The 16,712-nt window shown below is 26.4% G+C and overlaps 1 protein-coding gene across 4 annotated transcripts in view; it reads right to left on the bottom strand.

The window, feature by feature from the left end:
• LOC114119109 (kinesin-like protein CG14535) overlaps nt 1-16,712 on the bottom strand; it is a 159,202-nt gene that overhangs the window by 131,274 nt on the left and 11,216 nt on the right. For all 4 annotated transcript variants that reach the window (XM_050199374.1, XM_050199376.1, XM_050199375.1 and 1 more), the window contains exon 3: nt 14,663-14,780. In XM_050199374.1, coding sequence (XP_050055331.1) covers nt 14,663-14,780 — 118 coding nt within the window. The remainder of the gene's footprint in view (nt 1-14,662; nt 14,781-16,712) is intronic.

A 16,712-nucleotide genomic window follows, 5' to 3' on the forward strand; every position in this document is an offset into this window, starting at 1 on the left:
TACGATAATAGACGATAAGATCCGTTGTAACTCGTATTAGTATACGTTGCATTGGATACGCACACGTATGTCGTATATCGGGTATATATATTAAATGCGTGCAATATGTGTAACGGGTGTGCGAAAAACTCGCCGCGTGCCTGCGGTCACGCGTATCGTCTTACAAACCCGATTAAAAGCGACAGGAACCGTCATCCGACTGTCGGACTGCATAAAAATAAACGTTTATTTCGGTGTTTACCATATTGCTCACCATAATAATATTATTATGTATATACCTGAACTTATGTACATCACTTATAAAATATATGAAAAGAATAATGATTAATGACTATGTAAATTCGAGAAACAAAAATAATTTTCTCTTGACGCTTTACAACTATATTGATTTCACTCAGAATTTACGTTTATATCCATATATGTAGAGAATGATTTTATTAATATTCAAAAATAAAAATGTGATATTACTAATATTCATTAAATTAGTTGGTCCCTATAGTTGTAATGTTTAATTCTGGGTTTAATGAATTTAATAACTTAAGTTTTCCATGCCTCAGCATTGAAATTGATCATATAGGGTAATTTCGCATTTATCAAACACGTAAATTTAAAAATTTATGGTTTATACATATTAGAACAAAACTAAGTTAGGCTCATATAACACTGTTATAAGATCATGAGTCTCGACTCGTTCTTAAAATAAACATACATTAATCTTGAATGAAATTCAGTGAAAAGTTCTATAGCGTTGCAGTAAATATTGTTATCTCCATTATTTTAGCTTTACCATTATGCGATACGTGATGTCGTGATAACATCGTAGAAGTATAGTAAAACCTATAATATTATATACTATTTTATAGGTAACATTTTATAGTTGGTAAACTTTGTTTTTGGATATGAATATACTTCATAATTAATAATAGGTACATATACATTTTTGTTTTAAATACAAATATAATCAAATATTCTAGTAGTTGTTATTAATTATAACATATAACTTATTGTCCATACTCCGAGCTCAGGTGTGTTTAACATCAACAAAAATTATAATCATCATAATATAAAGAATCAGCAATAACAATTTATATGATATGAAATCTAAAGCGAAACAACTTAAATATACTGTACTACTGTAGGACAAGACGTAGTATTAAACAATAACCATGCAGTTATACTACTTATTAATTTTACATAAAAATATTAACACTGGTATGCAATTAAAAATAATATTATTTTTATTAGTATAATAAATCAAAAAATACTTCTAATTTGGTTCGAAAACAATTAAATTAAAAAAAAATAATAATAATAAAATTAACTATACTTTGTGTATATTTGCATTTATATACATTAAATAATTAAATTTTAAATATATTCCTTAGTAATAATTAAAATAATGAATCTTTTTACGAAACCTATTAACGCAGTAACGTAAAATAAAAATTAACTAAAAAACATTACATCAAATTCTAATCATAATAATATAGTAGATACAAACATACGATATAATATATAGACAATCTTTTTCAGCTACATTGCCCAAGCATATCATTCAAGTTTAAAAAGAAGCTATGCGTTTAAAAAAAACGCCGGATAGGGTACATATATCACGAAAAATAGTATGACCATTGGTTTTGTTTTTATCACCTCGATGGATATAATATATACCTAGTACTGGATTTCCATAAATTAAAAAAAAGATTATTACAATAATTGAAAAATAATTATGAGTAATTCTGTAGTTAAAGACAAATACATTGTTGAAAAATTGTTTTAGGTTTTCTTAAAGAAATTTGTTGATATAATAATAACTCTATTATTTCTATACAAAATTTGGTAATTATAAAATTATACCTACATATAAACAAGTAAATATGGATTTTGTCACTTATACATTAAACCATTATTCATAGGAAAAATTAAATAAAGGGAAGGGCACTTGTCTTATATTTTAGACTTGAAAAAAATTAGCATTATTAAAAAATATTGAATTAAAAATACCTTGTGTCCCGACTATCCTTCTCAAATCATTAATCAACTAACATATGATTACAAATATACAGGTTATAATACTACGTAGTATATCATTATATCATAGTACTTGTGAGCGATAAAAATATAAAATAATTATTTTTAAACAACAACTTTAATAATCGTTAGGTATATCTTATTCGCATTAAAAATATAATTTAAGTTAAATAAATGTAACAACATTAATTTATATTTATTTTTAAAATTATACTTCTAGCCGTTATGATATAGTATCATGTATCATAATCAGTGACGTAATTTGGTTATGTTTTTAGGGGTGAGGGTTGAATTTTTTTACATTTTAACTATACCTCTCCCCCCAAAAAAAAAAATTGTATTTATCATAAACAATTCAGTGCAATAAATGTATCTACTCATGTGACATGAAAACAAATAATTACAAAATATTCAATATTTCAATATAATATTCAATAATATCAGTAAATAAATGTAGTTAACCCGTCTTTTTTTAAAAAAAAAAAAAGGTCAAGAGAGAGGAGGGATACGACACCTAAATCCTCCTGAAATTATGCCACAGATCGTAATAAAAATAAGTTGTAAAATTGATCAAATCGGATTTGAATATTTTATTCGATACAATTTTCCAAAATACAAAAATTTTTTTTAAGAAAATCTTTGTATAAAAAAATATACTAATGAAAATAATTGGTAGAGATGCTCTCAAAATATTTAAAAAAAACAGTGGAATAGCTCCGTTCTACTGTCCCGTACCATTGTTAAGAAAAACTTAATTCAAAATGATTCAAAATTCAAAGATAGTATTCAAATACGAAATTACGTGACAAGCCCACTGTGGTCGGTACACTCAAGTAGTGACACGGTACAACTTGTAAATTACCCTGAAACACATTTTTAAAATAATAAGTACCTACACTTTAACTATTCAATAATTATTTTTTTAAACTCATACAAATTTCCAACTTAAAACACCATTAAGAACAACCTGTATACCATACATTTACATGTGTCATGTGTGTACAAGTCATAGGAGACTTATCGGAGAAATATATCCATGAAGCATCGAGTAAATTTAAAAATTATTTAAATACACATCAAAAACTTGTATTTTTCTTAAAAATAACTGAAATGCATTTTAAATATTTATTGAATGAATTCGCATATTTATATCAGTAATCAAATAGAAATTTAAAAATATCTTTTACAAAACTGCTGGTCGATCTCCAGAATTTCTATAGTAATAATAATCATAAAAATAACCTCCATATTTCTCCTAAAAATTTCCAATTGCTAATCTCATATATCAACTACTGAAAAATCCGTATTTCAAAAAAAAAGTAAAATGAATTACCAAAAATTATAGGTATCAAGTGAACAATACCCTTCTCATAAATACTATGACATAATACATTGGAGGAGGGAGGTAATTGGCTTAATATATATTAGTATATTACATATACCATGATTAGGATTGAATTCTACTCTCTGGTATATAGAATACGATATGGTAATATTGTGGTATCCCGCTAAAATTCAGGCAGTTACAGCGCCAAATTACTTTTTGGAAATTACGATTTATCGCGGCAGAGAATAAAGACACTTCTATTAATTATAACGTCGATCATTGCCTGCAGTAAACAATGGTTTAATATCGTGTAGCGTGACTAATTTTTGACGACCACATTTGGTGATGGCACATTCAATCATATGTATTATCCTAGTATCTATGTCAAAATGCTAACTTGAAAATTGTTTCGTATTATGTAACAATTATATTATTATATAATTATATTTTTATATATTGTTTTTCTATTTTCTGGGTAACTTTAAAAATATAAAATAAAAATAAATACTATGGCATGAGCCAAGGGAGGGGGTGGGGTCCAGACCCGGGGTCCATCCCCCTGGGTCACCACTGTTCTATAACCATACCGGTAACATTACTATGGTACGTAGTTTTTTTTTGTGATTACAATCGTTACATAATAAACAAAATAAAACTAAACAATTTTCAAGTCGAAATTTTGACCTTGGGATTCTAGAGTAACAGACATCGTGCAGTCGACGTTTAATATACCATATTACGTAATATTGTCGGTACATCATCTACACATTTTTATTTTTTTCTAAAGGCCACAACATCGGCGCATTGTTTGAAATTTTTTAAACTCATCTAGAAATTCCATAAACCACACCTAGTTGTCGCTCCGGTGTCCGTGGATCATGCATTACGATCAACTTTCATTTACATAAAGGTAGTTTGACAATTATACCTGTGGTTACCGTGGTATTTATTTAAAGCCGTTCCAATACACAGATTTTGTTAACTCTACAAGAAATGTGAACCAACGGTGGTCATTTGAAATTAAACTAAAAATATAAAAATTAGAGTTTATAATATTATTTTAATTCTTCAGTATGACTGAAAATATTACATACTATTGTTTTTTTTTGTGACGACTCGAGGATGGTCGAAAAAGAAAAGATGTTGTAACGCCGCTTTATTTAAAAAACTGCACGCATTGTATCAATTATATTATATAGAATATAGATAATATAGAAACTAAAATAAAAAAACAAACAAAATTTACTGAAATTTCATTAAAAATAATTTGTTTGTTCACGCCAACATAATATATAAGAATGTGCACAGAATAAGCAGAGTAAGCTGTTGACTACTTATCAATGAGTTTTATTTTCTTTAAAACTTAAGTATACGAAGAAACAAACAGCATGGTGGTCGTGAGGATAACAACATGACATCCAATTTACTCAACAGCAAGAGATTTTCAGTCGGCAGTCAATGCTCAATAAATCTGTTTAACATTTAAAAGTTGGCATTTCTAAATTTAATCAAAAATGTTAAAGATTACTCCCCCCCATGCATATTTTTTAATATCGTCCATGGGTACAAACGATATGTTGTAAAAGATATCAGATGTGTATACCAATGTAAACCAAGATAAATGCCAATTATTAATAATAATTTAACTTATCCAAGGTATAGTATTATGAGTATGACTAGTACATAAGGTCGATAGGAAAAAATTGGGTGGGAGAAGACACTTAGTTCTTTAGGATATTTTCAAGAAGGTTTAGTCCATCTACAATACTTATAATATTAATAGCTTTATAACATTTAAATAAATATTTCATCACTTATTATTTATTTATTTAGTTTATTTACATGTATATATATACCTATTACCTATAGCTATACATTTGAAAGCAAAATATAAACAGTAAGTTGAAGGTTGAAATTTGGTTAATTCTTATAATGGTTAAAAATATTAACCACCAAATACCAATCCTAGTTATTTGTTGAATACAATAATTAAAAATGAATTTTATTTTTTATTTTTCTGTGAATATCCAATAATTATTATAGTGAGGTATAATTTAATCAATAGTATTCTTCATTTAAAGTATTATATCCCGTAGAAATAAACTTCTATTTACGTAATCATAATAAAAATTACACATCAATCATGCGGCACGATTATTAAATTTTAATAATATATTAACTTTCACACTCTTTAAACTAATAATGATGCACAAAATTATTGATAATTTTCTACACAAAATTATTTCATACAGCCAGATACAATTAAAAATTTAACTCAATTAATATTAATGTTTTATTTGAATTTAAAACATGGTACAAAAAAAAATTACTTACGTTAAAAATAAAGTGTTAAAATTAGTTTAAATTTTAAATTGAATTAAAATCAAGTTTAATATCGATGTGATCATTTAATACTTTAACTAACAATAAAAATACTATATTGTATATTCTGTTACATTTATTATTCTAAAGACTGGGGCATTTTACTCGCTTAAAATTTATTTAATGGTTTTTTTTGATACAAATAAAATGAAAGGGATTTTAAGAATCAATCAATCTACCCCGATATAATATATGTAATCCTTCATCTCCGCACACCAAACAAAATCACCAAATGGAACGCATACAGTGTCCCCACTAAAATTAAGTGTAAAAAATATACTTGGTAGAGTAATTAATCATTGTAAAGTATTTGTGTAAACTTTACTTTTATATTGATTTACAAATTGCATATCGTTGATAACTTTTACATTTTAGTTAAGTATTTTAATGTGTACAAGCTATCAATAAATTAACAGCCAAGGATAACTTAAACACAAATTATTTATGTCATGTTTTAATGATTTATTTTAGACCAAAATTATGAAATTCATTTTAAAAAAAAATTGTAATTACTTAAGTATACTACTTCATGTTACGTTAAATAAATAATATGCTAAAAAAATTGTTTTACTAAAATTTCACTGTATTATTTAATATATAAGTAGCTCACATGTTGTTGTACGATGTAACAACGATTTAAAAATATAGAATCATATATATACATGATTAGAAATCTACCTATATTTTTAAATTTTTAAATAGTTAACTATTTTCAAATATATTTAGTGGTGTAAGTAAATTACAAATAATATTAGGTAAATAATTCATTGTTATCAAGTTAAAATATAAACTATTAATCATAATTCATAAAACGTAAATTAAATTTAAAAATATTAAAAAAAAAACTTTAACCAATTGCAATCTTGACCCTCAAAAATCAGTCGAATGTACATGTATATGTGTCTTACTATTTATACTAAGGCTTTTCCACTAGGGTTCGAAAAAAAGCTTTATAATTTTTATAAATCCAATTAATAAAATTAGGTATTATTACGACTATTGCTTATCGTTAAAGACGAATGATAACATTTCCGATAAAACTCTATCTTAAGTAAAATAGGTAGATCGACAGACTACATACCAATTACTAATAGGCCGCACAGTATTTCAAGAAGAAAAATCTACTAGATTTATATAAAATATTATAAAGTGTATAAGTAGGTACATTATATTTATACATAATAAAAAAACGGAAAAAAGTTCAAGACTAAATTAAAATTAAAAATAATTAAAAATAAACTTTAATTATGTCTTTGAAGAAACGTTTACAATACATTGTCCTTTCATCAACATACATAAATACTATATTTATTATATATTATATATATATAGCGCGATTACGATATTTGTTGACATTTTTTCCATCGAACCACGAGCTCAAGTCAAGTTTACCGACCCCCCAATAAATTTTACGGTCTACAGGGTAAAAGCGGGCGAATAACGCAGTTACGGGCCCCGTGTGTGTCCGCCACCCTTCCAACAATTTGCACTTGTCTAATCGGATCAGCATTCCGAAGCGCCTGCAGCTGCCACAGAGGCGGCGACGGCATTGGGAATTGAGCAAACAACACCGACACGACAGTGTCAACAAAAATATTGTGTATTGGGTTCCGGTACATGCGCGTGCTCGTCCGTCCTTCACCATAAATGTAATATGTATATGTACATATATGTACATGTATATATGTGCTTCAAGCAAAATAAAACCTTACATGAAAGAATGGGGAGTACGGTACTTTTAAATGTGTTTAGGACAATTGACAATAAGTCACAGCGGTGAAGAGAGCACACAAAAACCAAGCGGCGGCTATATAGCCATCACTCTACAATAACAATATCAGTGTATATGGTATGTATATATATATTATATATTTATATATAAAGTGGACCAAAGAAGTGTTAGTTCATTAAATTGTCAGAGTAAATTGTTTGACGACTATTCGGAGTGATGAAGCCAAGCCTCAATGTCAGGCTAACTTATTTGAAGGTTTAGACTTTGACCCACACCTTGCAGTATAAAATATTTGACGAGAGCAATGAATGGTAAAAAATATATTTAGATAAAGTCATAGTTGATGTTATAATCATATGTTCACGCATAACTGCAGCGCTGGGTACAATATCAATTATTAGAATATTATGAACGTGTAGGGTCCGGTTGCCCGAGTAGTCTAGTGTAAGTAATTTCGTATTTACGGAAATTAAATGGTAAAATAGGTAAACTTAGCTACCTACGTTTAAAACACCAAACAGAAATCATTAATTATACTAACTTTAAAATCAAATCTTGGACTTCGTCAAGTTAAACGTAAAAACACAATACAAAATTAAACCATAACTTTACATTATTTAAATATTTGTAATTATTTTAATACGATCTAAATTACTTTTCTATCATACATTAAAATAAGTACCTATTTAAAATGCAATTAAAGTGATTGTCCATTAAACAGTTCAACAATGTGTTAACATAGTCGTCAGTCGATATTATTTTAAAACACGAATCAATTATAAAACATTATAAATAAATTTAAAACTTACCAATCCTATTATAGTACATACACGCATTGAATATAAATACTTCGTTAATACTTAATTTTTGAACTATTGATTAGGTATACTGAATAAAATTAATTAATTTACACAAACACATTTAATTAGTTTTACATAATACCTACCCAAGTTAATTTTATATTCTCGAGAAATTCTGCGTAGGTATGATATACAATATACATGTTACATGTTATGCATAAATAACTGTATCTTATTATATATATTATTATTAAAAATAATGTTTAATACTACCTACATTAAGCAGTTTCCTTAGACACCCTAAATAAGAAACAAATCGCATAAGTTCAAGATTAATCAAAACTGGAAAAATTCAATCTGGTTCAAATCGTAAAATAAAATAATTAATACTTCATGCTTCGTCAGTTTTTTTTAAATTAATGATTGCAGACATAGTCAAAAATAAATCAAGGGTTGATTGAAGTCAACACCCTATAATAAAAAAGAAAATGTATACATAAAAAAGGGTCTAAGCTACATCCAAAAGAAAATTATTGTATATGCAGACGAATTAAAAAAAAAACAACCCTCCCTAAAAAATACTCCCAAGTGCTATAGGGAGGAAGGTTGCTTTACTATTGTGGGGACATTGAAGAAACTTTGATTAAAGCGGATCGTTGTGGTTTGGCTTTTTTTATTTGAAGTCCACACTCTCTATTATTAGAAGCAATTGTATAAGAAGTAAACATCAATACTGCAGCGCATGTGCCCAATTCCAAATTCTATTCAATAAATATACCTACACAAGAGAAGTTTTCATGCATTATGATTTATGATATATTACAATCTCAACTGCAGTTAACATTTTGGAAATGCAATAATAATCATGTCCAAATATGCGATACCAAAACCAGAATTAATCTCAATTTTTAGTTTCCCTGGTTTCTATATTATATATATTTTTAAATAGTCCAATTTTTATTTTATGTAGATAAACATATTTTAGTCACAGTTTAGACAATATAACATATTAAACTTAATTAATTTATAAGTTATAATAATTATTACATTATAATTATTTACTTTCTTGTATTAACTCCATAATATCCATGAGTATAGACAATACATATTTCATATAATACATAAAAATATAAAAAATCACTGACATTTTTAATAGCTGTTAAAAGCTAAAAATTCAGCCCAACAAATTTTTAATGAAAATTAGTTTATTAATAAACTGTATTCAATAGTAAAAAACTAAAAACTATGAAATCGTAAAAGCTAGTCGTATTTTTCCGATTATATAAATGAATTACATACATAAAAATGTATACGTAAACTTAATTCAACCTATAATTCAACTTAATTGAAAAAAGCTGACCGCTTAATGTTTAATATTTAAAACTTTAAATTATCCAATACACAATAATCAATATTATTTATAAAATCTAATGATTTAAATATTTAATTGAAATCACACTTAATCGTTTTTAAAATACGAAAACGTACAATGCATATAAATACTATTGATGACTTATACTGAAGCATGGAAAGAAAGAAGAATGTATTTAAAACCTAGTCTTTAAATTCATTTAAGTAAAAATAAAAATAAATGTATAAATAAATATTTTAAGTATAAAATTTAAGTATTTAACTAATTAAATCTGACGTTTTTTAAAAAAATTACGATTTTAAGAAATACCTTTTAAGTAATTTATTCATTTATTATAATAATATACTGCATAATAAATTACTTTTAATGGTAACATGATCATTAATCGATTTACTTAGTTATATCCTAAAATTATTATAACACTTAATCTCAATAAAAAAAGAGAGAATATTATAATGACTTAAAATAATTCACTTATAAATGCGACGTTTAACTATAATAAACATAAATAAGCCAAATTATATGTAAAAAAAAACTCAAACTATTCCATTCATGAAATGTGAAAATAATTATCATCGGTTAAGAACTAATAAAATAATCAACAGTTCATATTTTTATTTTTATTAAACACCCTAAAATAATTTTTATTTCTAAACAAATAATATTCAACATTTTCCTTTCCAACAGATTATGCTAGAAATGTGTTGACATCGTTAAAAAACAATTACGTTGAAAATGTTGTTGAATATTCCATGCACGTATAAGAACCTTCACTAGGATAAAAAGAAAAAGAATAAAAATCGCCGTCGGTTGAGTTGGGAAATTGCATGGCTGCAAATGGTTTTCGAAGATATTTCTACAGGACGACTTAATGTGACTGACCAGTATGGTAGCATGTATGGGGAGAAACCGGAACAACATGTAAGGAATACTAAAGACAATCGTTTGGAAAAGGAAGGAAAAAATTAGCTATATATTTGTAATGACGCTTTTACTATCAGAATACCTAATAAGTCACTTTGGACGCATTTGAATAATAAATAATAAATTCGTATTTTGATTTACTTATAAATAACGAGTTCAATCAAATAATTAAATTTAACGATTTAACTCATTGCTTTAGTTTCTCGAATTTATCGATAGAATATAGAAATTGTACTCAAGGACACATATATTATTAATCGTTATTTTGTTTCTTCACAAAAGGTATGTAAAATGTAATGTAAGCAGTGTAAAATAATAGTATAATATGTGTCTAAAATTATTCTAATCAAAATCGTAATTCAAGAATACCGAATTTTATTTTCTGTTGATTATTGAAAGTTGCTAAATATTACTGTTTATATATTAAATAAAAATGATTATATTTCAGGACTTGAAGGCTGAAATTATGAACTATGTATAAAATGGAAAATAAAAACCATATATTTAATAACGATTTTTAACAAACACACTCTATTAAAAAATTACTTTTTTCTACAATTTAATGAATTCTTATCTTATTAGGTAGCATAAATTTAAATCACTGTCCCTAGCGTTATAGCGTTCACATGATATTTATTTGCGTGCGACAATGATTAAGTTAATATTAAGTAAAAATTTTAATAACTACACCAAAAACTAAAAACATTATATATTTATTATTTATACTAACACTACAAAAAAACCAAGCGTGTAACCAGGAATAAATGGGAGGGGGGGGTGTTTTAGTTTAATACTTAAATATAAATTAAAACCGGGCTGTTTACAAATCCATCATAGAATCATAATAGGGTCATATTAATAAAATTGTATAATACAATCAACTTTTGAGTGTTTATTTAAATAAAATATACGAAAAATATTATACAACCTAAACTAATCTGAAGCAATTTTAGCATATTATAATATAGTTTTAGATCATATAAGTTTATCACAGAAGTAGTCCCCCCTCTGTGGTTTAACATTGAAAACCTTCTTGTTTACATAATTGCAAAAATTATTATGCACTAACATCAAATTACATGATATTCAAAATATTTATGTTTATGATGTTGTAATTATCAATAATAACAAAATATTAATTCAAAGATTGAATATAATAAAATCATAAAAATATTACCTATTTCATGTAAAATACACTAGTTATATTCAAATTAATAATGAAATTAACCATAAATTTGCTAATTAAATATTAAAAACATAAGTTTATATATGTATATTATAAACTAATAGCTATAAATATTTAGGTATAATATATTATTATATGATTATTGAAAGTATATTAAGATTTAAAAAGTGATTCGTCCTAATTGGATTTGTGCTAAAATTTTGAAAAGTACCGAATATTTATGACTTTTATTTTGAGGGTATGATCGCTTATATGTATATATATATAAATATGCTGTGTAACTGAGCCGCCCTCTTGTATATATTATATAAATCTGGAGATAATTTATTTAACTACACCAACTAGAGGGTGATATAGGGGAAACACCGTGAGATCTGTTTTTATCGCCGATGACAGGATTTAGGTGATATACCGTCACACCCTCTCAATAACATATAGCTGAGTCATCTCCGTTATAGACACTCGTTATCGTTTATAACTATCTTGTATTTAAAACAGTAAATGTCAATTTTATTGGCAAAAAAATTGTGTATCCAAACAAAAAAAAAACTCATCGTGTGCCAGGTAAGAATTTCTCTTAGTTTGACCATAAAAAAATGATGCTATAAAGACTAAACACAACGAAATTGCTCTTTGTACCCTTTGTATTTTACCCTTCCTTCTTATATCCTCTACTAGACATCGTAAACTTTTACGAGTGTCCAAACCGTTGGTCCTTTTAATAATCAAGAATGCATACAACGCGTTATTACACCACCATGCCACAGCACGCAACGCATCGGAAAATGTTCCATTCGTATAATTGTTTTGACTGAAAAAACAACTTGAGTCGACTTTGCTGCCACTTCTCTACATAGTTAGGTATTTCAAAAAATTGTTCAACTCTATTTTTTCTTTTTAATTGTATACCAAAGATAATACATACTCTTTTAAATATTATTTTTATAGCAAATTAAAAAATAAAAATACTTTATTGAATCTATACCATAAAACTAGTACTTTACTTTAATAGAAATATTAATACCTAATATAAAATAACAAATATGGCTAATGTGGGTATAAACAATTAACAATAATTACTTAGGTCTTAACTCTTAAATTATTTTAGGAATAACAATAAAACTAAAAAGTATTGATGACTTTGATAAAACTTCAGAACATCAACGATACTAACTTGGGGCCTATATGAACATTATTCAAACCGATATGCTATCATATATATAAGCTAATGCTATACCGCCTATACCTATACTCATTACAGCATTAAACACTGACCTTAATTTAAATAACAATAATTTTATTATAGTACTATTATAGTACAACATTCATAGTTTTTACGTATCTATCCAGTATGAGAATGGTTAGTTTGGTGAATTTGTTTACTTAAAACTAATATTAAGAATATTTGCCGCAAATTAGTGATATTTTTCGTCCCATAAAATAAAACTAAGATTCCTACAATAACCTTTTAGATTCTATGGAAGCGATGAACATATTGATTAGGTATACAATAATGTTTATTGATTCATTCATTATGTGTACTTTATTTTTCAAATTAAATTACAAAAATAAAGTTATGACAATAGATAAGTCATTTAGTTAATAAACTATTTAAGCATTTAGTTTGTAAACTTTAGAAAGTTAACATTAACTAATTAGTTAAGTAAAAACCTACATTTTACCCACTTTTCATCAATTGTTTAAGTTGTCTATTTATAATTGTTTAATTTGGTCAAATTGAAAGTAGGAAGGTACATGATATTGTAATTATAGATACCTACACATAAAATTTGATTTAAAAAAAAAAAATTTATCATAATATACTATTTATAAAAAAAACAACATGCAGGCTAGTACGTCTGGAAAGTTCTCGATTGGTGAATATACCTATCCATTTCTGTATAGTAGGAAAATTAATTTCATATAAGAAAATTATGCTTGAGCAAATGTGCAAAAAAGTTTTATACACGCCAGTGGCAACATTCTATATCAATAAATTGTATAACGCATGTACCTATATCAAAATAAATAAATTCTTAACTAAATTTAGATAAGAGTACCTATAAAACACTTGAGAACAATGTTAAACAATTCAAATGATTTTGCTAAAACTTGTGTATTTTTAAGTTTATTATTTTTACAATTCAGTACAGAACTTCTTTAACAAGTGATAGAACTTCTTCAAATTATAGAACTCTGCGATAGTATTATAATATTATATAATTACTTACCAAAAATATTAATACTTATTAATAAAATTATATAAAAAAATATCATTGGTTTTTATTAAAATTATATCATTCAGAGTTCAGATAATACACAATAATTAATTAACAACTCAGAAAGTTTGAAAGATAAAATTAATAAGAAGTAGGAGAGCTCTACTAACAAAATCTGAATCACTATACGCCATCTAACGGGCATTAGAATACATTACTACTCGAACGCTATCTAACGAACAGATTATTACATAAATTGTCTTGTATAGAATTCCTAAAAGTAGTGCAAGCATGTGTTATTTGTATCTTACTAACTCATAGGTACCTACCATTCCAAAATAAACATTCAGCAGTTCCAATTTTATGTGTTTAAACTTAAATATTAGAGTGAAATGACGTATTATTAAACTTAAATGTGAGAACATAGTCTGTGTTCTTTCGTTGGTTTTTTATGGTATTTTAATTTTTAAGTAAGTTATGAGTACCTATATTGTATAAAAAAAAATAATATTTAAAAATGGTCATAATTAATTTTAAAATTAAAACATCGTAAAAATAACAATTTGTAAAATATAACAAAATTGAATAAGCTTAAACAAATTTAAAACACAACTAAATACCTAAAAATGTAATATTCATAACCTATATTACAATATTATAAGGGATATCAAATTTATAAAATTCATTACCTTATTTACTATACGATTCCCATTCTCTTTTTCAGAATCAGCTGTAAATAATAACATCCGAGCCGCTAAAGAAGATTGATATGTTTTTTCGTATTTAGCAATTTTTAGTTTTGACGAACTGTAAAAATAAAAAATAATAAATAGGTAAATCATTTTTCAATTAATACTATATCTAACGAAATTATTTCAATTTAAATACAAAATAACATTTACAACCCTTGAGTTGTTATTTGTGCAGTTTGGTAGAAATAGATAAATATAGATATACATAACTGTATGAAGAGAAATTAATCGGCAATAGCTAATAACGACCCTAATTTGAAGTTATTTTAGTTTATAGTTTTAAATCAAAAAAACAGTGAGAAGGCTTGTCTGTAATAACAATATATTATTGACTTGTAATATTAATGGATTTGAGTAGAAAAATAAAGCGGAATAAAACCAAACATGTAGTGGGATTTAGATAGAATATCGGCAGTATAATATTGAGACTATAATATAATATATAGGTAGGTAAGTATCCTTATGACCCGACCTCAAAGCTAAGCACACCATCTTCGTCGTTCCCTTCTAGGTTAAAGCTAGACAGGAGATATCTCGATCTCTTAGTAGACCTCCCCATCCGGAGGACGTCATGGATTTCCTGTATAATCCCGAGCTAGATGAACTATCCTTGTATGGACATCAGCAGAGCAGGGTGCTGTCGACAATTTCGAAGAATTGGTCCCTGTTCCCGGATATGGTCAAGGCTATCGTGAGCCAAAAGGAGAACCTGGAGAGGAGAAGACTGAAGCAGACTAGTTGGACTGAAGAACCAATCCTTAGTTAAGTTAACAATGTGGGCTTAATGATCATCCTTAGGGCGGTTAGAGGCCCCCTACTTATTGTAAATAATGTATTTATTGTTATTGACTTTTGATTGGTAAATGATACTATTGATTTTTTGTCGATCAATAAATGATATGACCAGGGAGCTGAGAGGCAGCATGAGAACTCATATTCCCCTCCCTGGCCACGATACAAACAAAAAAATCTTATGTAAAATATGATAGGAATAACCAAGAAGCAGTAGTTATTTTACAAAGAAAAACTGATTGAAAGTGTTAATATAGTTTTTTATTAGAATAATTTAGTGAAAACCCAAATTTTAACTCCATCATAATAATATGATCTATATTTCTATATAATTATCTATACACATATTGGCATAATCAGTGGTGTATCCAGTTAGTTTTTTTCCAAGGGGAGGGGGGGTTGGTTATTATAAAAAAAATTACTAAGCACTAATTTATTATTTTTTCAAATTATTAGTATTTTTTTAAGACATTTCGGGGGGGGGAGTATAACCCCCAAATTCCCCTAGATATGCCACTGATTAGACCATTAACATATTTTAGTTCATTTTGTAATAATAGTTAACTATCAATTTTTTTATTTTATTTAAATTAAAAATGTTTTAAACGAAGTCACTTTTTTGTACTAAGCGTTACATGAAAACATGCCCACATACTACTAACTACTCATATAGTAATATATTTACCTATGTTATAAATTTATGATTTTTCAGTGTACTCGTACCTTTTTGACAAACAAACAGTCTAGATTTTGTTATGTTTTCAAATCATTTAAGATAATTTCGTCTTAATTTAAAAGTATAAAGTATTTTATGCTCAAGGTCTTTACTTTTTCTTCGAATAAATTGTTTTATTCATATTAAGAATTAAGATTAATTAGTGTATTTTGTTTTATGCACAATATTTAATAAGTAACAATTATAATATTATTAATGTACGCTGAAAAATCTCAAGTCTTATGGCCCAAGGCCTTTTATGGTGATTAACCTTAAAGAGGACTTATAAGTAATTTTTGAAACTGTATAAATATGGACTGCACATTTTAAAAACTATTTTAATTATAAAACAATTCAATACTGTGCTACATATAATATCGACATTTCATTTTTTTTTTTACCAGACACTTAGGCACCAGTTATTTAATAATTAATAAATAAACATTATGTAATAACTTGTATCTACGATTGGCCATATAT

Source organism: Aphis gossypii, chromosome 2, assembly GCF_020184175.1.
Source record: "Aphis gossypii isolate Hap1 chromosome 2, ASM2018417v2, whole genome shotgun sequence".
NCBI classification, from domain to species: domain Eukaryota; kingdom Metazoa; phylum Arthropoda; class Insecta; order Hemiptera; family Aphididae; genus Aphis; species Aphis gossypii.